Source organism: Candoia aspera, chromosome 3 (assembly GCF_035149785.1).
Source record: "Candoia aspera isolate rCanAsp1 chromosome 3, rCanAsp1.hap2, whole genome shotgun sequence".
Classification (NCBI taxonomy): domain Eukaryota; kingdom Metazoa; phylum Chordata; class Lepidosauria; order Squamata; family Boidae; genus Candoia; species Candoia aspera.
The window spans coordinates 192,737,074-192,759,498 of record NC_086155.1 but is presented as its reverse complement, the minus strand read 5'-3'; the positions used below and the strand labels follow the sequence as shown (position 1 = coordinate 192,759,498).

General features: G+C 36.6%; 1 protein-coding gene across 1 annotated transcript in view; it reads left to right on the top strand.

Moving 5' to 3' along the window:
* The window catches only part of CSMD3 (CUB and Sushi multiple domains 3), a 643,537-nt gene that overhangs the window by 348,513 nt on the left and 272,599 nt on the right, over positions 1-22,425 (top strand). Inside the window, exons 12-13 of the mRNA XM_063299980.1 lie at positions 3,769-3,872; positions 13,597-13,709. Of these exons, the coding sequence (XP_063156050.1) occupies positions 3,769-3,872; positions 13,597-13,709 (217 nt within the window). The remainder of the gene's footprint in view (positions 1-3,768; positions 3,873-13,596; positions 13,710-22,425) is intronic.

Below are 22,425 nucleotides of genomic sequence, written 5' to 3'. Positions count from 1 at the left end.
TTTCTTAATAAATTAGGGAAAACAACTCCCTCCCTCCCTCCCTTCTGGGAAAAAAAAATGTGTAAGTTTTAAGATCAGATGCTTACTCTGTGACAGTCACTTAAAAGTCCTGGACATATCCTCGAAGCAGTGTTTTATGAAAACCAGTAACAGAAAATATTTTATTCCTTATTTGTGCTTAATGAATATTGGGGATGATTATGATGCTTGGGTGCTATCAATTCATTGTCCACTCTTAGTGACCACATAGATCTGTCCCTGACCATTATCCACAACAATCTGTCCCTAACCTTGTCTTTCAGCTCTTCCAATGATGCCCCCATTGCCACTCCAACTGAGTCACTGTAACTCTCTGCTCGTTGTCCTCTTCTCTTTCTTTTTACCTTTGGAGCATTGGAGACCTTTCTAGGAAGTTATGAATTTGCATAACGTGTCTCAAGTTGGATAATTTGAGCCTGGTCATTTGTTCCTTGAGTGAGAACAGTGGGGCAATTTGTTCAATGATTCATTTATTTGTATTTTTGGCTGCCCACAGTATTCTCAGGAGTCTTCCCTAACATCTAAGTTCAAAAGTGTGAATATTCTTCCTATCTTGCTTCTTCAAACAACATTTTTTGCTCATAGAGTGTCACAGAGAATACCAGGGCTTGCATGATTCTCATCTTTATAGGTATAGACACATCATGACATTTGAATATCCCAAGGTCTTCATGGCTGCTCTTCTAAGTGCTAGCATATACCTTGACTGCTTGTTCCTTTACTGTTAATGGTTGATCCAAAAAGGGAGAAGCTATCCACCACTTTAATATCTTCATTGTCCATTCTAATTTAAACTGACACTGATATAATTAAAACTGACTTCAATTAAAATCCAGAAAGAAAAGGCTTAGAACATATTCTTTCTTCAGGGAATGTTTGGAAAATGCATTTTGCCAGAGAGACAGAGAGCAACAAAAAGAAGTGTCTGTTGTATTACCTATTGAAAAATACTAATCTACAGTTATGTTGAAATCTATAGTTTCTTTGTTCTATCTTATAATTATTGTTTTATTGCTATACTGAATAAAATGTCCTAAAAATATCATCATGCCATATATTTCTTCTGGAAACCATCATGACAAATTTACTTATTTAATATATTCATTTAAAAAAAAATATTAAGATTATGATTTAACTTTGTTTATGTCAGTATAATTTTTTAATAAGATCACAATCACTTATTTGAGATTTCTTTGGAGACCCGTAGAACAGCCTTTCTCAAATTTTTTTAGCCTGGAGGAACCCTTGAAATATTTTTCAGGCCTCAAGGAACCCCTGCACATTCAGGCTCAAATCTGGGCCAGAAATTACAAAATCATTTTATTCATTTCATGTGTAGGCCTGCATATATGCATTAAGAGTGTTCTTAAACTAAAAATAAACAATTAAACTTACCTCTTTAATGTGAAGTTGCCTGAATTTGAAATAACTTTTTAAATAAATTGTGATCTCCCAGAGAACCCCTGGTGAACTCTGGTGGAACCCTAGAGAAGACCTGATGTAGAGTATATCAAAACTGATACAAGAAATTCATTAGCACATTACACATACAATAAATAATTTAGCACATTTTGCCACTAATCTTACTTTAAAATTGGCAAACTATTCCATGTCCGCTTAACAGCAGTCCAGTTTTGAAATTACACATATGTAGGTAATTCAAATATAAGTTAAAATTTTAAAAATATTACTAAGTAATCTTCTGAACTTTTCCTTGCCAAAATTCAGTGAGATGAATGACTTGGTCCTGGAAAAAGAACTGACAATTCAGTAATCTGAAAATATTTTAGATTTTAATTTATATTTTGCCAATGTTTTGAAGAACTACTCCTATATATGGGACTCAGGATCCACAATATATCTAAGGACATCTCTATTAGCACCTACCATGCTCCATTATTCAACCGTTTTTGTTGGTATTATTGTTGTTGTTGTTGTTGCTGTTATTTAAAGGGAAATAGCATGCTATACAGAAAAGCACTACTATAATTTTAACCTTATTTTCAAGAAGGCTTATAGGAACCAAAATTAAAAATTATTGGGACTGTAGCCCATGACTTTGTTTTTAAAAATGTGCATTTATTGAGAAAAAAGAAGAAGGAGAAGCCAATGTGGTACAAGGTGAGGGGAATGCAAAATTGTGCCATGTAAAACAGGAATATTCTATTTACAAATTAGCAAATATGGCTTATCTAACAGAAACCACACCAGAAGACTGAAAGTGTAGCAGGAATCCACTTTTTCAGTTTACCTTTGGCAAATCATTTTTTTTTAATTGTTTTGACCAGCAGCTAGTTTTGTCAAAGTGCACATCACATACTGTCAAAATTCCATAAGTTGTGACTCCTGAATTGCATAACTGTCATGTGTAAAATAATGCTCAGTTTTGAACCATATGCTGAGCATGCCATTTATTCTCATTCATGCTTTATTTCCCCCTTTTATTCATCAATTTACCTTCAACTCAATATTCAAGGAAAGCATTCCATGATTCAAGCCTATTCACTTTTACGATTTATTACTCTAAATCAACAAGCATTCAGTAATGTACTTTCTTCCAATCATGCATTCATTTATGGGAACAAGTGGTAAAGTTAATGGTCTCTCCAGTCCTAATGTTGTTGTATCCTCCATGATACTGTGGTTTGACAATTGAATTGTCAACCATACTTCCGTCTGAACAACTTTTCGCCATAGCTCTCATGACAACACTATTTGCAGTGCCCTTAATAATTCAGATATACTTCTTGAGAGTGGAGACACAGATCTACAGTAAGAATGGAGTAGGTTCAAATATATTATATTATTTATTTATTTTATAAATTTATTCACTGCCCATTTCTCCCCAACGGGGGGACTCTGGGCGGCTTACAATAAAACAAGCTTAAAAAATAAAACCATTACAATTAAAAATACAATCAAATATAAATATAATAAAATCTACATGGTGAAGAGATCTTAATCAGACCTTCAGTATTATCCCTGTTCAAGGATGGAAGTTTCTTCCAGCTGGAATTTAAGGTTCATAAAAATCTAATGTACCTACCTCAGATAAAGCACAAAATGTATCAAGCATTTATTGAAAATGTGGGATCACCTTGACACCCCCAAGTATGATATAAATAGAAATTGATTCATCTCCTTTATGGATTCTGAGTTATATCAGAGAAATTTTAATCTCCAAATGAAAGCCATTATATGAGACAAAGTTTTTAAAAGAATATAACATTTATTTATTTACTATAGTAATTGCAGAAGTTAAATAATCATATTGCCTTCATATATCTGTTTTTTTATTATTTGTGTGTAAATATGTTTCACTGGTTTGTATAAATCCTGTAAGCCTGCATGAATAAATGTGTATACATGAAATATAGTTAAAAACAGAAATGCTGTAGCTTTGATTATTGATGAGTAATAAAGTTCTTGCCACTAGCACTTTTTTTTTAATTAATGTTATTAAAATGGTAACAATTCTACATTTAAATTGGAATATTGGCCTAAAGGCTAGCATTGTATTTCCAGAAACTTCATGAAGGCATGGGTAAAATATTGTCCCCTTCTTCCATGATTTTTCTCCTAGAAGAATGACTCATTTATATAAATAAAATATGAGAGACTTAAAAAAAAATCTAAATACTGAGGTCTATTGTAGATTCTGTGCATGTTTAGTTAAGTAAGGATACTTGTAGGTATTTTAAGGACTTTGGGATTTGTTTTCCATTCTAGGTTATTCAGATTAATTTTGAAGAATTTGACCTGGAAATTGGCTATGATACACTGACAATCGGTGATGGAGGAGAAGTGGGCGATCCTAGAACTGTTCTCCAAGTGTAAGTTTCCATAATATATATCCTGATGAATTAATAATTTGTTCGTGTTTCACAAAAGAAGTACCGATTGAAAAACAGCAATTTATTTTCTCTAAAGCCTATTATTCACATGGCTTTTAAATACGAGCTTAAATTTTACATTCACATGGCAATGTATCGCCAAACAAAATACGTTAAAGGTGTAATTAACAGATGACACTGTCTCTCTGTTGGTTCTAGATGATATCATCATCAGTTTCATTATGATCCTGTGACCAGAAAGCACAGAAGCAATTCATTTTAAATAGGAAATACATTACAGGGAAATGCCTATATGAATCCTCCATTTTAAGCTGACAAAATATATGGAATAACTTAACACCTACAATCTCTCTATCCTACAGCACATCTTCAAATGCAAAGTGTTAAACAAATTATTTAAGAGATTAATACACCTTCAAGGAATTAACTACACCTTATCTTGCAGAATGGGCCACCGTAGGAAATCGGGCTCCCTCTAAGAGACTGTATCCAATGAACACTGGTACTGCATTTTGCATAGTAAAAACTGGATGACATTTTGTTTTCTAGGGCTGTTATGGAAGAACACAAGTTGTTTTCGCCAGCTTAAATCTGCTAGTACATGTATTCTTAACAGTTAACTCCATAAGCTTCTGCTTCTGTGAACAATCTGCTCTTGAACAACTCCTTGGACAGCAAAATCTGTCAGCATAATATTGCTGCTGCTTTTGAACTGTGGTGTTGGAGGAAAATTCTGAGAGTGCCTTGGACTGCAAGAAGATCAAACCAGTCCATCCTCCAGGAAATAAAGCCAGACTGCTCACTGGAGGGAACAATATTAAAGGCAAAACTGAAATACTTTGGCCACATAATGAGAAGACAGGACAGCCTGGAGAAGATGCTGATGCTAGGGAGAGTGGAAGGCAAAAAGAAGAGGGGCCGACCAAGGGCAAGGTGGATGGATGATATTCTAGAGGTGATGGACTCGTCCCTGGGGGAGCTGGGGGTGTTGACGACCAACAGGAAGCTCTGGCGTGGGCTGGTCCATGAAGTCACGAAGAGTCAGAAGCGACTGAACAAATAAACAACAACAAAAATAATATTGCTGAGGCAAAATCTGTCCCCATTAGATTATAGTGTATGTACTTGAATATTCATTCGTAAAAAAGAAATATTATAAAATCTTAGGATAAAATAAAAGGAATTATTTGGGCTATAAGGTGCTGGAACAGCAGCCAGAATCTTATGATCTGGTATCATATAAACAACAACATCAAATAACTTCCTCTAGCATGCTTTTGATATTGCATACATTAGACTGAAATTAATCTGTTCACCCATGTGTCCACATCTAAGCATTTATTTTTTTTAAAAAAATAAATTATTAATAAATAATATTACATAAATAAAAATAAATTATTAATAAATAATATTAAATAATTTATATATATATATATATATATATATATATATATATATATATATATATATATAAATGATTTATTTTACCCTGCTTTTTAGCTGAAAAACTCTGAAATGGTCTTACAAATTGGTTAAAGAATGAGTGGGGAGAGACAGTTTTGTTTTCAGGGTTATGTCCCATGAAACATGATGCAAAAGAGAATGGGGAAGGAAATGGTGCAAGTGAAAAACAGATATTAATTTCAGCGTGCAATTTCTGTTTTTTGTTCATAACCATAAACTTCATGAATTATCCTTCCGTACTTCAGATGTTGTGTTTTGATGCCCAGAATGAAATGTGTTAAGAAAATATAAGCTATGCTGGAGCCATGTTCTTTTTTAGATTGAGAAATTTTCTGATTGGATGAAAAGGAACTGTTTTCACTGCATGTCAGCTGAGAAGAAATAATTAATAATGAAGATAACAATGTTACAAATGGTTTGCTATGTACAGTTTGCTCTTGACTATTATAGCTGACTGATTATTTTTCTTAGATAACTGGATGGAGTTTCAGTCAGTTGGTCCTTGTAGCTATGAGCTTTGCCACCTGTGTTCTGGACCTATGCCCTTCCTGGCTGGCCAAGGCTGCCCAGGAATAGCATGTAGTTGGGTCCAAGTGGTAGTTAATGCATCTTTGAGGGAGGGAGTGCTTCCTTCTGCCTTGAAGGCAGTGATGGTTTGGCCCTTTCATAAGAGGCATTCCTTAGACCCAACCATATTGGACAACTTTCATCCAGCCTCCAGCCTTCTCTTTTTAGGGAAAGTGGTTCAGAGGGTGGTAGGTGCTGAGGTCCAAAGGACCATGGGAGAAGCAGATCATCTGGATTCTTTTCAGTCAGGGTTCAGGTTGGGTTGACAGGCCCCACTGCTTCTCAAGCTGCACTGGTTGCCAGTTTCCTTCCAGGTGCAATTAAATGTGCTGCTTATCAGCTTTAAAGTCACTCAGAGCAGAGGGCCTGGCTATCTGAAGGACTGCCAGTCTCCAATTGTTTCTGCCCATTTAGTACATTCAAGCAGAGTGAATGCACTCCAAGGTGCTGTCAATTAAACAGTGTCATCTTGCAGGACCCAGGAAGCATGCCTTCTCTGTTGCAGCACCTGCCAGAATTCATGTGTAACATTTAGGAAACTGTTAATAATCTGGGTATTCTCCCAGGCCTTGGGATAGGGTGGCTGGGATGGGCCCTTTCATTATGTTTGTTCATCTGCTGAATGGCTTGGTGTATTGTTTTTCTGTTTGGCTAGGGTTTTCTTTTATCTCAGTATGCTGTTTTTCTGCTATACGGTATCTGTAAGCCACTCAGAGTCATCAAGGAGTTGAATGGCCTCTAAGTTTGGAAATTAAACTAAATTAAATTTACATTCTAATAATATAATAATAATATAATATAATATAATAATAAATTGATTTCAATTCTCTAAAGCATCTCATTTTCAAAAGATATATGCACATTCTTTAAAAATGTACTTCCTTCTTCTACAATAATGTCTATCATCCATATAACATTTGGTTTCACTGCTCTGTGTTCTAAACTCATGTCTATTTTATTTTAATAAAATATTTTTTAAATGCAAAGAAGCATTATAATCTTTGCATTTAAAAGATGGATCTTTCCATATCCATCTTTTATGAATCAACTGCATACTGTGTTAATAAATAAGAAGTGAATATTTCAGCCCTATTTCTCAGTTTCATTACAGGAGCACCCATAATATCTCATTTTTGTTAAGACCTGGAAATCTGTCCTGTTCAGACTAAGCACCAGACAGATTCTCAACAATATCCTTTATTAATAACTATTTACAATAAGTAAGTCTTTGAAATGCAAGACTGGGTTGAACAAGCCCATATGGACCAACTGGATCTGACTGGAACACAAGGGCTGGAAGCAACTGTTCTCGAACTGGAGCTATACTGGAACAATGCAGACACTGAATCTCCGACTTGATGCACCTGGAATCAGGACAATGAACAGCAGACAGGGATCAACTGGAGACTTGGAGCAGGACTCAAACTCAAAGCAAGGTTAGACTCGACTGGGGGTTCTAGACTAGGCTGGGTACTTGAACTGAAGACTCAAAGACAAGACTTGAAACTGGAACAAGGCTGGACTTGATTGGAATTCCCAGACTAGACTGGATACCCTAGACTGGAGGCTTGGAGCAAGGTTTGGAACCTGGAAATAAGCTGAATTCGGCTGGAAGCCCCAGACTAGGCTGGATTCCCTGAACTGGAGACTGGGGGCAAGGCTTGGGACTTGGAACTTGGCTGGACTTGACTGGAAGCTCTGGATTAGGCTGGATTCTCTGGATGGAGACTTGGAGCAAGGCTTAGAGTTAGGCTGGACTTGGCTGGAAGCCCCGGACTAGGCTGGATTCTCTGGACTGGAGACTTGGAGCAAGGCTTGGGACGTGGAACTCAGCTGGACTTGGCTGGAGGGACCGTGTGTGCCACAAACCCAGATCCTGAACAAAATAGATGTGAAACCTCAAAATATGCTAGAGTCTGTGAAGTGCGGTCACGTAGAACTGTGGACAAGCAGTGGCACTGGGAAGCTGAAGTCGACTCACACTGCTGAGGGTATTGCAAAGATTCATGGCTAGAAGCAAGATGAAGGCTGCTGGGCACGGCTGACTCTGTTTCCTCACTGACAGCAAATGCAGGGCTCAATTCATCTTTGGAATGGAGCTCGAGCACTGGTTCCTCTTGGGCCACAGACACTGACTCCAGTACTGGTAAGGACTCTTCTCCCGAAGCAGCAGAGGATTCATTGTCTCTGGCAGCACGCTGTCTGTGCGGCTGCCTTTTATCTCGATTTTGGGCATGCTTGGAGTCTCCTGCAGCCAATCGGGCTGCTTTCTCCTTTGCATGCTTTTCAGCCCATCTCTGAAGTGCACTGATTGGCGTATTCAAATCCCCCTCTGGATCTCACCCAATCAGTGTCATGGATTCTTCCTGCTCTGCTGAGTCATGCTGGAGTTTCATTTCTCAGATTTCAGCATGGTAAGTTTCCAATTCCTCCTCTGACTCAGAATTAGTTTCATTTTCCGAGTCAGAGGCAAGCTTGGTTCTGACAGAATCACAGAAAGCAGAGCCTAACTTAGTTTTGGGAACCCATGTTAGATAGTTTCTTAACGAGCAAAGTCCATTTAGATGAACAGCAGATCAAAGAGTTGATCTACGTAGCTCTTAGTGCACTGGTATTATTATTATTATTATTTTATTTTATTTTTATTATTATTATTATTTTCCTGGTTGACAACTCATCCCTTCTTTCTGAAGATTAAGGAAGAGCCATAACCTCTGATGGGAAGATACAAGAGGGAATGTTAAAAGTATCTCTTGGGCAAAGGAACTTGAACTTCACCATCAACTAAGTCTTTCTCAGAGTAATTTATGACCTTAGAGTGGAGAGCCAATTCTTACATTATCTAGTCTTATGGTTTATATTTGTATGAAACCTCTTACTTCATTTGTATGAAACTTCTCTATGTTTTCATCAACTCTTCTCTTCTGAGATAATAACTGGAATCAGTATATCTTAAATACAGAGTTAATATTCAGGCTTTTCTAGTATTGTGGTATAACCATATTTCTTCTGAATATCATGGATTGAGCCCATTGCACATTAGACCTGTGCAGGAAGTTATATAACTGACTTGCAGAATTGATTCACACTTTTTTTGGTTCTGATTCCTATTTATTTATTTATTTCTCATATTTCTGCACCGCCCATCTCGCAAACGACTCTGGGTGGTTATTTGCATCAAACTTTTTTTTTCCCCCTTATTGATATCAAATTCTTAAACAACACTCCTTCTGGAAATAGGAAAAAAGTGATATCAAACAAATTTTACTTGTTTCTACTGTCTGCTGATCTTTCTAATGTTACCAAAATACACATAGAGTTATAGAGTAAGCACCTTTGTTTTCACCCAGTGTTTATGAACACTCTGGAGATTTAGATTCTAATTGGCATTGGAGAGTCATCATTCATCTCTTACTGATGATATCATCCATCAATATAAGCATGTATAAGGACCCGTGAGCTGAATAGAAACCCTGACATTGAACTTCAATCATGATTTAATATCACAATAGTCTTTAAATTCCACTAACACAGTATTAGTTTTATCATTTCCTATAATTTGATCTTGTACTACTTACTGATTTCACTGTTCTCTAACTTCTCAATCTCCCTTTGGATAAATATGAATCACTCCCTGCATGTCTGGTCTAGTTTAAGATGCTAATGTTTTATAGAAGCCAATTCAAAGCAAGACATACATTTAACAAGGCTGATGAAATTACACTGTTTTGTTATGAATGCAAATGAACTTTCTATATATTTTTTTCTTATCAGAGTATTATTCAGATTGTTGTTAGCTGCACAGTAAAGTTACCACTATATTATAATAAAGAAGATATAGTAGACAAAAATGTGCAGATAATTTGCTGAAAATCTTTTTTCAATTTACAGTACAGTCAGGCTGAGCATGACTGTCTCAAAGTTATTTCATGTTCCAATTGGCATTTTTAATCTGTTTTGCAAGATTTATTCATTTATATATCTCTTTTTTAATATGCTTGTGAATTCAGGCAAACATAATGGAGACTCTATGGGGATACATTTTGATGTACCAGCTCTGTAGAAAGTAAAATAAGACTCAATTTTGTTATAAGAACAGGTTAGATTATTGCTATTGAGGAACTAGCAGTGAGTCCCAGGAAGTTCAAGGAGCTTCTCAAATCTTCAGTCTCTTCAAATGCAGTGAATTGCCCAGTTAAGTGGTCACCAAACAGCATCTCTGACTCCATTTATTGGTATTGCTTTCCTCCCCATTTGTCTTTAGTAATTAATAAAACACCTGAAATGATGTTTTATCTGGTTTTCAATATCCTCAGGACTGATTGCTAAAAACTCAAACCAAAAGCTATCCATTTTTTTTAAAAGAAATTGGGTACTTTAAGTGAGTTTTAAGAGTGAAAATAGGAGAAAAGTTTCCTAAGAGAACATATTTCCTTCCTTCCTTCCTGACAGTTCCTGTGGGTTTTTTAAAGGCTATCTAAACCTGTTTCAGGTTTTGCACTCCAGTTTTTAGATATTTCCTGTCACAAATTCTCACAGTTATGTCAGAATGGATCTGAGAACTGGGGAAAAAAAGTCTGAAGAATGCATGTCATCTCAAATCCTGTCCCTGTTCTAAACTGATTTGGGTTTGGCAAGCTCAATAGAATCCAGATGTCTCTAGATGTACTGTATCAAAAAGAACTCCACTTTGCTGGTGTAGTTGTGAGGACACTTTATGTTAGGGGAAGAAGAACCCCCCAAATTCACTAGCAGGGATGGTAAAGTAATGTACTGCTCCTAGGGCAAGTTCACTCTGAAAAATACTCCATATTATCATGTTCAAAAGTATCATTTGAACATGTTTTTGAGATGGGAAAAAGAAAAAAAAATGAAGATAGATCAAATCTTATGACAGCATCTGAATGAATTAAAGACCAAGATTGCTGGAAGCAAAAAGGAGGAGTACAAAGCTGGTTTCTTTGACCAAGGTTAAACTAAGACATGTTTCTATAAAATTCTGGGATACTTTATGGACTATTTGCTGACACCAGGACTGAAATGTTAAAGAGTTATGAATTTGCATATGGATAAGGAATAGGTTATGGGAAGAAGACATAAGGTTACATGCATCCTTATAGGGGGTAAAGAATTACTAAGTTTCTACTTGTTGTGATGAAGATCAGAAGCCACTTCTTTAAATATTTCTTTTTTTCTTTTTTCCCCTCTTTCCCCTCTTTTTCTTTTTTCTTGCACTTTCTATTCTTTATTTTTTTTTCCTTTCTGAGTTTAATTTGCATGGTTTTTTATTATTGTTTTTTTTTTAAATCAATAAAAGTATCATTTGAATGTGTAAATATGAATCACTAGTTGCCATAAAAATAAAGACCTTCTATGCACCACGTGTGAGATCTGTTCTTCATTCTACACCTCGTTAACACTTTATAACCTTCATTAATCCATCCAAAATATATCAAAATCAATCCACAAGAACACTCTGTCTAAGAAGATGTGGTTAGATATCTTCTGATAAGCAAGGTCATGGTATAAATCATATGAATGCTGAAATAATGATTTTTATATAGAGATCTAATTAGCACATCTTAACTATGTATCACCTTAGATAATAGTGATTTTAATAAAAATTAAGTTATATAATAAAAGGTTATTGGCAGATTAGATATAGGAAATATATGATTAGAATTGTTTTCAAAAGACCTCTTTGTTGGTATTAAGGAGTTTTTAAACTTTTTTTTTCTTTTTTACTCAAACCTAATGGTAATTCTAGACATTCTTAGACACTCAATATTTAAAATTGCTGGTTAAATTGAATTATAACTAGAAAATGTTTCATTTTCATTAAGTTTTATTTTTTAAAAAATGTACATAATGACACAGTTTTCATAAAAATGCACTTCCAGAGAGTAAGGCTTTATGTTTTATCACCTCTGATGGTGAAACTATGAACAGTAGTACACCTTTCTCAGCTGTTAGATGTAGGCAAGATCAGGAAATAGGAATCACTAAGAGTCTTGGAATGTTCTATAATGCAGTTAGGGTATTAGCCTCCCAGAGTCACTTGCTGAGATGGGCGGCTATAGAAATCAAATAAATAAATAAATAAATAAGTTATAACAGAATATTAAAAGCTTGTCAAAGCCCCTCTTTACTTCAACTTATGCCTAGCACAATCAAGACAGTGTTGTCTTGAGTTTCTTTCTCATACTTCCTACTTTCCCAGGGACCCAAATATATTTTCTATAATGGCTCAACATTACCTTTCCCTTCTCTGAGCCAAACCCATGTTCCTTCTTATTCCAATTGCTGGCATGTTTCCCTACCATTTTGAGATAAGAAATTATCAAAAATTTGCTTGATACTTTAAAAATTAAATCTATACACTTTCTAGAATAATGATACTAATAATGAAGATGATGATGATACTGATGATGATGATGATGATGATTGGGTTCCATTCACTTTTTATGATTGCCTATCCACTGCAGTTTTCAGACACTCAGAAAACATTGAAAGCAGGCTATGGCCATCAAAAGTCTGCCCATCTCCTTTTTATTTGGAGATACCAGAATCTGTGTTTACAAAACAAATTGCAATATGCTTTGACAATGATATATTGATTTCAACATGTTGTGTTATTATTTAAAACAATTTCAATTAGGTTTTTTTAGCTCAGTAATGTTGTTTGTACCTGTTGTGTATGAATCTATACTGAAATGATACTAATCTACATAAATTGATCTACAGTATCTCTACCTGTGAAGTTTCTTGCTATTTAGGGAGATTGAATTCAAATATATATGGTTTAATTAACTGCAATCTTTCTGATTCTTTGTTAATATATAAAATGAAAGAAGAAAACTTTTCTGCACTGTAATAGTGTGGTTGGTACTATTGCATGGCATTTACAGAGTCCAATAGAGCGATTCCATATCAAGCATAGTGTTCAGCTCTTAAACCATGGTATACAAATTACAGTGACTGGGTTCAAAAGCTAAAGTGTTTAGCTAAGCTAAAATTGAACACTATTATGACTTTGTCTGATGTTTGAAGCCAGCATGAATAGGTAAGGCTATAAGAATACAGTATAATTTACATCTTCATCAACCTTCACTATTTTAGTCTCATTTAAATCTCCTGGGCACTACTGTAACAATGTGATAGCAATGAAAATCTATGATTCTCTAATTACAGTTCTGATGAAAACCTGTTCTTACCTTGCCAACTGAACAGCTTTCTTTTGAACTCTGTGTCAATGGCAAGACTTACATAAAATCGCCTGCATGCTGTGGCATAAGGATATTATACCTTTAAGTAAAGTTTTTTAGTCATCAGGTGCCTGTTAGACAGCTGCCCTTAATAAGTCTAATGTATGTTATACATACATATGCATATACAGAGAAATCCAGTGGTGCTGGGCCAGCAAATGCTACACATGATGTTACTCCATTATGGAGAACAAAAAGATTTTCAGCTAGTAATCTCTACTGACTAGTCTCCTCTCCTCTCCTCTCCTTTTCTGTTTTTTTTTTTTTTTTTGCTGGTACTGAAATAATTTGAAATTCTAGCTGTAAAAAAAGTAGAGTGCTATGATCAACTTCTCTGCTTGCTTTTAATATTGCTTTATTTCAAGCCAATTTACAGCTAATGGACTTTTTATTTTGTTTATGATTAGGTTAACAGGAAGCTTTGTGCCGGATTTAATTGTTAGCATGAACAATCAGATGTGGCTGCATCTTCAGACTGATGAAAGTGTGGGCTCAGTTGGTTTCAAAGTTAACTATAAAGGTAACCATAATCCCATCAGAAGTGCAGCTAAAAAGATCACAAATCTTGGCTTTCCATTTGTAAATAATGTTGGCATCTGTGTTGTTAAAATGTATTTTTATGAGTACCCAATTAAAAAGGATACACCTACATAATACTTAAGCAAATAGGGCACTCTATTAGATGTTGATATGAACAATTGCCTGTATTTTTTTTCCCCCTGTCTGTAAGTTTTAGCAGTGGGACCCTACTTAAAATTCTCAGAATAGTATTTGATTCTAGATATCTCAGATATGAGTATGCAGTTCTTTTTCTTTTAAAGGAATGAAGTTGAAGGCATTTTTATACATTCTTGGAAATATGTCCCTTGCTTTCTGCATTATATATGTTGATATACAGAAAAGACAGGAGAAAGAATCCTTCTGGATTTGTTTCTGAATAGCTATGTGAATTATTGATCCTATGCAGTCTACCTGATTATTATTTTTGTCCAAGAGGGTGCTGGGTGTAGAAATGTATCCTTGCTAAAAGTGGAAAAACTATATGGTTAACTAGTGACAAAACTTGTCAGTAACACAGTGCTCTAAGCAACCAGTCCTGAAAATATATAAGTGAATTGAGGGAACAATATTAACTACATTTGACTCCAATCATTCCTTAAAATAAGAATACTCTTTCTGTTTGAGTTTCAATGCTGTTCCTATACCATCTTAAATAAAGCTAGAATTTGGCAGATTTGAACGCCATAATTTCCAAGTCCACTTTTTGGGGGACAAATAGTTAAATTGCTAGATCCCTAAATAAACATGCTTTAGTGCTTGATATGAAAACTCTACAATAAATCAATTACATATTTATATAGTCTTTTCTAAGTGTTCTTTTATTATTCTTTGAAATTACATATTGTGGAATATTCTTGCTTTTGAAACTGGTGTCAAATGTATCAGTTTGATAGAAATATAACCCTCTGAGAAATATAGGGTCTTATTATTGTCATTTCAAAACTAATTGTGATGTTGGGGAAGACTCCTTAGAATACCATGGATAGCCAAGAAAACAAACAAATGCATCATAGAACAAATCAGTCCAGAGTTCTCTCATGAGTCACAAATGACCAGGCTCAAACTATCCTACTTCAGACGCATTATGCAAAGACCTAGCTTTCAGAAGACTGTAATACTGTGAAGGGTGGAATGAAAGAGAAGAGGACAACCAGCAACAAAGTGGACTCGGTTACAGTGGGAATGGGTGCACTGTTGGAAGACTGAAGAATCAAATTAGAAGCAGATCCTTTTAGAAAAAAAATCTATGTTGTCCCTAAGAGTTGACACTGACTTGAGGACCCACTGTCATCATCAAAATGCAATTTTATTACTTTGGGTTGGTTTTGGTGATCTTCAATTATTTTTCCTGTTTATTTATTTTAATTAATTTATATGGTCATCCAGCTCAGAACCATGACTCTCTGCAGCTAATGAGATTCAAAACAGTTCAAGCCAAACAATATAAAAACAATAACCAGAACAGAACATACTTAATATGGCAGTTGAGGAGACTAGCAACCAACCCATCTGGGCTCAACTAACTTCCCAACCTCCATGTCTGGGAAAGCCATTATGCTGCAAGTCATTCCAGGAAAAGAAATAGCTGCTTTAAGATATTGCAAACAGGTGCTGCATTCATGCTCCCACACATGATAAAAGCACTGCACAGCTAAAATTGCTATTCAAAGTATTTTAGGAAAGGATAGTGCATGCCACCGGCTACACCAAAAGCATTATGTTGAATGTTGTATGGTGAACATAGATTGTTCAATTTCCATTGTGTTAAGGTTGCCTGGTGAATTTGGGGAAACTATTTTAAAAACTAATTCTGGGGTAATACCAGGTGTTGCTTTACATTTTAGATTTCTAAAGCATGTACGAATCCAATGTACATTGCAGTCAGTGTGATATTACTTATCCCATCTCATCTGTTTGAGGGATTCCCTGGAACAGATTGGAGGAATGCATTGGGGACTAGTTTATACGGTACAGAAATGAGGCTGAGCATTCAGAGTGTACCAAAATAATAGAGGAGTTTAATAGCGTATATAGCTAGTGCTATTTACTTTTACTCAATAATGATGTTTTATAATACACTCCAGATTGAGATTTATGAAACTACCTCATCAGAGAGCAAACACATCTTATGCATTCCCTAAATTTGATTTGAGACTTTTTAATAACCTAAATAACCTGCATTGTAACACTGCTGCTTTTCACTGCACAGATGTATAACTCAAACTGTGCAACTGGCAATGTTTTGAAAATACTGATCCACAGATGCTATTTGTACTGAAAATATCCAATGGTGTCATTATATAATCAAGCGAAGTCACTGGAATATATTCTTAGTTAATGTATTACTTGGGTCTCTATTCCATGGCATTTGTGAATAGTATTTTGTAAATAGATGCCTAGGGCATGTTTAATTATTCATAAAATTGATTATTTAATTAATGTTCTACAAAGGAGAGTTGAATACCTCGCTTCATCTCACAGCTTTTTAATGAAGTTAAAAAACAGTGTAACAGATATAATTTTTATAGTTAGAAAAAAAATGCTTGTAATAAAGGGACAGATATCTATGGCTTTCTGGTCTTTCTAAGCTGAGGAGAGTTCTGAATTTTAAATGCAATATTAAAAATATATGCATAATCACATTAGCACCTACAAATAGTTACTGTATATTACTGCTCACCACAACCTTACACTCGTGTTTTGATTTCCATACAATTTAATGTGCACTGAGAAAAGTATGGATGCATTGCTACATATATCAGGCAAAATAAAGCAAAAATAATGTCATATATTATGGTGGTGAAAAATAAAGGAATGAAATGATGTCAACTCATGTGAACAAGAATGGCACCAAAATGGGATTCTAAAATATTACTGTGATTGCTGCAGATAGTATAAACCACTGCTAAAATATCCTGCATTAGAATGAGTACCCCCCATTCAAGAGAAGCAGGATTAATTTTAGCTTAATATGTTGAATAAGTTTTTAATTATTTTGACCCTATTTTAACTAAGACTAATTATTTAATTAAATGTTTAAAGCTAATTATTCAGTATCTGACTGTTGGTTTATTTAGTATACTCCCTTTCTATTTGTGTGGTTGCTAACAAGAAAAGAAGCCAAAAATCATTATTCAGGCTTAAAAGGCCTGCTCAAAGAGCAAGTTCTTTGTTCCTTCTCTAACAGCAGAATAAGATTTATGTATGTGGAAAAATAATCTGTCTCCAGAGGAGGGTTTTTTTGGAGAGTCCTGAAATGTTCCATTCCTCTGGACTATGTAGATCAGGTCACTCTGGTGTGGTCCATAAGTTCTCTAGAAGTAAATCTTCTGGAATGGAAAGTGGCTTTTTTAATGGTGTTTCCAGATGTCTTGAGGCCTTTTCACCATAGATTCACATGAACTGGAGGAAAAATGGAATGTTTTGGACTTTCATGGAATATTCCATCTCTGGGGATAGGAACATTTTGCACATTGCTGGAGAGACAGAATACATAGCTTGAGAACAACATCAATTCAACTGTTCTCCCATGTATCCACAAACTTTTTACAACCTCCAAATTCCAGCCAGATAATCTTGTTTCATATTGATTGACAACATTTCCATATTCTCTGGATTTTATTGAATCTTGTTCACCTTCATCCAGCTCATTACCAGGCATATACTGGTCAAGAGAACCTTGCTTGTTTAGAGTTACATTGCAAGTAACAGTATTGCTAGGTATTAGCAGCCTAGTCTTCAGCAAAGGATCGTTACCTTGTCATGGTGCTGGAGCTTGAGCACCTCAATGATGCCATGAGCTAAACCGTGAAGGGCCACCCAAGACGGGAAGGTCATGACAGAGAGGTCAGACTAAATGCGATCCCTGGGGAAGGTAATGGCAACCCACCCCAGTATTCTTGCCATGAAAACTAAATGGATCAGTACAACCAGAGATATGTTGGTATACCATCGGAAGATGAGACCCCCAGGTCGGAAGATGGTCTAGATGCTACTGGGGAGGAACAGAGGATGAGTTCAACTAGCCCCAGACATGATGACGCAGCTAGCTCAAAGCCGAAAGGACGGTTAGCGGCCGACGGTGCTGGTGGTGAACGGCGAATCCAATGTTCTAAGGATCAACACACCATTTGAACCTGGAATGTAAGATCTATGAGCCAGGGCAAATTGGATGTGGTTATTGGTGAGATGTCAAGATTAAAGATAGACATTTTGGGCATCAGCGAACTGAAATGGACTGGAATGGGCCACTTCACATCAAATGACCACCAGATCTACTACTGTGGACAAGAGGACCACAGAAGAAATGGAGTAGCCTTCATAATTAATAGTAAAGTGGCTAAAGCAGTGCTTGGATACAATCCAAAAAACGATAGAATGATCTCAATTCAAATTCAGGGCAAGCCATCTAACATCACAGTAATCCGAATATACGCCCCAACCACAGATGCTGAAGAAGCTGAAGTAGAGCAGTTCTATGAGGATCTGCAGCACCTACTGGACAACAAGCCTAAAAGAGATGTTATTTTCATCACAGGAGACTGGAATGCTAAGGTGAGCAGTCAAATGACACCTGGAATTACAGGTAAGTATGACCTGGGAGAACAAAATGAAGCAGGACATAGGCTGATAGAATTTTGCCAAGACAACTCACTCTGCATAACAAACACTCTCTTCCAACAACCTAAGAGACGGCTTTATACATGGACTTCACCAGATGGACAACACCAAAATCAGATTGACTACATCCTTTGCAGCCAAAGGTGGGGGACATCTATACAGTCGGTAAAAACAAGACCTGGAGCTGACTGTAGTTCAGATCATGAACTTCTTCTTGCACAATTTAGGATCAGACTAAAGAGATTAGGGAAGACCCACAGATCGGCTAGATATGAGCTCACTAATATCCCTCAGGAATATGCAGTGGAGGTAAAGAATCAATTTAAGGGACTGGACTTAGTAGATAGGGTCCCGGAAGAACTATGGACAGAAGTTCGCAACATTGTTCAGGAGGCAGCAACAAAATACATCCCAAAGAAAGAGAAAACCAAGAAGGCAAAGTGGCTCTCTGCTGAGACACTAGAAGTAGCCCAAGAAAGAAGGAAAGCAAAAGGCAACAGTGATAGGGGGAGATATGCCCAATTAAATGCAAAATTCCAGAGGTAAGCCAGAAGAGATAAGGAATTATTTTTAAACAAGCAATGCACAGAAGTGGAAGAAGTCAATAGAATAGGAAGGACAAGAGACCTCTTCCAGAAAATTAGAAACATCGGAGGTAAATTCCAGGCAAAAATGGGTATGATCAAAAACAAAGATGGCAAGGACCTAAGAGAAGAAGAAGAGATCAAGAAAAGGTGGCAAGAATATACAGAAGACCTGTATAGGAAGGATAACAATATCGGGGATAGCTTTGACGGTGTGGTCAGTGAGCTAGAGCCAGACACACTGAAGAGTGAGGTTGAGTGGGCCTTAAGAAGCATTGCTAATAACAAGGCAGCAGGAGACGACAGCATCCCAGCTGAACTGTTCAAAATCTTGCAAGATGATGCTGTCAAGGTAATACATGCTATATGCCAGAAAATTTGGAAAACACAGGAATGGCCATCAGATTGGAAAAAATCAACTTACATCCCCATACCAAAAAAGGGAAACACTAAAGAATGTTGAAACTATTGAACAGTGGCACTCATTTCACATGCCAGTAAGGTAATGCTCAAGGTCCTGCAAGGTAGACTTCAGCAATTCATGGAGCGAGAATTGCCAGATGTACAAGCTGGGTTTAGAAAAGGCAGAGGAACTAGGGACCAAATTGCCAATATCCGCTGGATAATTGAAAAAGCCAGGGAGTTTCAGAAAAACATCTATTTCTGCTTTATTGACTATTCTAAAGCCTTTGACTGTGTGGACCATAACAAATTGTGGCAAATTCTTAGCGGTATGGGGATACCAAGTCATCTTGTCTGCCTCCTGAAGAATCTGTATAACAACCAAGTAGCAACAGTAAGAACAGAACACGGAACAACGGACTGGTTTAAAATTGGGAAAGGAGTACGGCAGGGCTGTATACTCTCACCCTACCTATTCAACTTGTACGCAGAACACATCATGCGACATGCTGGGCTTGAGGAATCCAAGGCTGGAGTTAAAATCACTGGAAGAAACATTAACAATCTCAGATATGCAGATGATACCACTTTGATGGCTGAAAGCAAAGAGGAACTGAGGAGGCTTATGATGAAGGTGAAAGAAGAAAGTGCAAAAGCTGGCTTGCAACTAAACCTCAAAAAAACCAAGATTATGGCAACCAGCTTGATTGATAACTGGCAAATAGAGGGAGAAAATGTAGAAGCAGTGAAAAACTTTGTATTTCTAGGTGCGAAGATTACTGCAGATGCTGACTGCAGTCAGGAAATCAGAAGACGCTTAATCCTTGGGAGAAGAGCAATGACAAATCTCGATAAAATAGTTAAGAGCAGAGACATGGCACTGACAACAAAGGTCCGCATTGTTAAAGCAATGGTGTTCCCCATAGTAACATATGGCTGCGAGAGCTGGACCATAAGGAAGGCTGAGAGAAGGAAGATCGATGCTTTTGAACTGTGGTGTTGGAGGAAAATTCTGAGAGTGCCTTGGACTGCAAGAAGATCAAACCAGTCCATCCTCCAGGAAGTAAAGCCAGACTGCTCACTTGAGGGAATGATATTCAAGGCAAAACTGGTATACTTTGGCCACACAATGAGAAGACAGGACACCCTGGAGAAGATGCTGATGCTAGGAAGAGTGGAGGGCAAAAGGAAGAGGGGCTGTCATGAGTAAGGATGGCGAGCAGGGGGCTCCCATCCAGACTGTCAAGCGCATGCGTAGCACTGAGGAACTGTTCAGCCATTCAAAGAGACACAGATCGGGACCGCCTTAACCCTTGGGGGTTATATGTCTGGGTTTTTCCCACACTTCTTCAGTTTGTTAGGATTCTTGTTAAGTACTAGTAATAAATATTAGAGACCAGTTCATTGTCTCAGTGTGTTTCCTGGTAGTTAGGACAGGGGCCGACCAAGGGCAAGGTGGATGGATGATATTCTAGAGGTGATGGACTCGTCCCTCGGGGAGCTGGGGGTGTTGACGACTGACAGGAAACTCTGGTGTGGGCTGGTCCATGAAGTCACGAAGAGTCGGAAGCAACTGAATGAATAAACAACAACAAAGCAGCCTAGTGAAGATACCTTAATTCAAAACTTTGTATGACCTCTCCTAACTATTTTATATAGATTTGAATAGCATAAAGGATGATCAAATTACTGGAAAACCATAGGCCAAAGACTCAGGTGTCCAAGCACACTCCCCTATCACCACCTACTGGACACAGTACAAGAAGAAAGGTCAAAGTACTATTTCTATGGTCCCTGTCATCTCTACATAGGAATGCCTAATATGTGAATAATTGGGTAGCAAAGTGGAATATAAATATGTTATATTTAAGTTATTATAATCTTGATCATCCTTCATGTAGTTATTGAGTGTTCATGCATAAGAATTAGCTTCATATTCAATGTGCTATTGGGTTTATACTTTTTAGTACTTTATTGTGTTTTATGGCTTACTAAATTGCCCTGGAATTTTTGACTTGGTTATCTACAGAATTATGGCTAGATTGTGGATTCTACAGGCCCCTTGACTCACATACTGGTCAAGAGAACCTTGCTTGTTTACTGCAAGGAACAGTATAGCTAGGTATTAGCAGCCTACTAATGTGCGTACGTTTCTTTCAACTGGCACATATATTCCCATCTCCAGTGCATAAAAATAATAATATAGTTCAAATGACCTTAGTCAGACTGGGGCTTATACTAACCATTTCTATACACAGATATTTTAAGTATTTGGGTGTGGAATGGCCTAATTCTTATGACTGGAATAGTGCTAATTCATTTCCTGTCAAAGCGATTGTTTGTAGGCAAAAGATGAGGCACCAAGGAATTTGAATTGTACTTGGGAAGAAATGTTTTAGTTCAGTTCTGCCCTTGAGTACAGTAAATTCTGGGCAAATTGGATTATACAGGCACTCTGAACTGCTTTTGGTAACCTTCATGTCCTTTTCTTTGTAATGGATTCTGTTATACCATTCTGTTGCTTCACCAAAAAGTAGAGTTTGATTAGTACTTTCAGTACTGTGTCATGATGGTGGATTATCAATAATTGCCATGGCTGGTTGATGGAGGCAGAATGACTAGTAATTTGTGTGGAAAGGGGCTGTTTGTGATGTTATGCTGAATTTTGCTTTTACTGCAATCACTATGCATTCCATTGTGCTATCCTGAATAAGCCAAGTCTTTGCTCTAAATTATTTGCTCAAATTGTAGTTTATGGAAGAAGACAGTTTTTCCAAATTAGGCCTGCTAGAACAATACTCTAGAGAAATGACTACATTTACAGATTCCTGGCTTGAATTTGTGATTAAGTGCATTTATCACTATTGGTTGTCAGAATTATATCTGCTGCATATGATATAGAATGCAGGTTGCAGATATAATATAAAACACAAGATGAAGACATTCAGGTGGACATGGATGTGATTCATAACTCCAGATGCTCTCACTAGTTTAGAATGATGAAGCATTGAAGATTGGTTAAACTGATTTCTTTGTAGCAAATTAAGGAAGAAAAAATGTACCACTCTT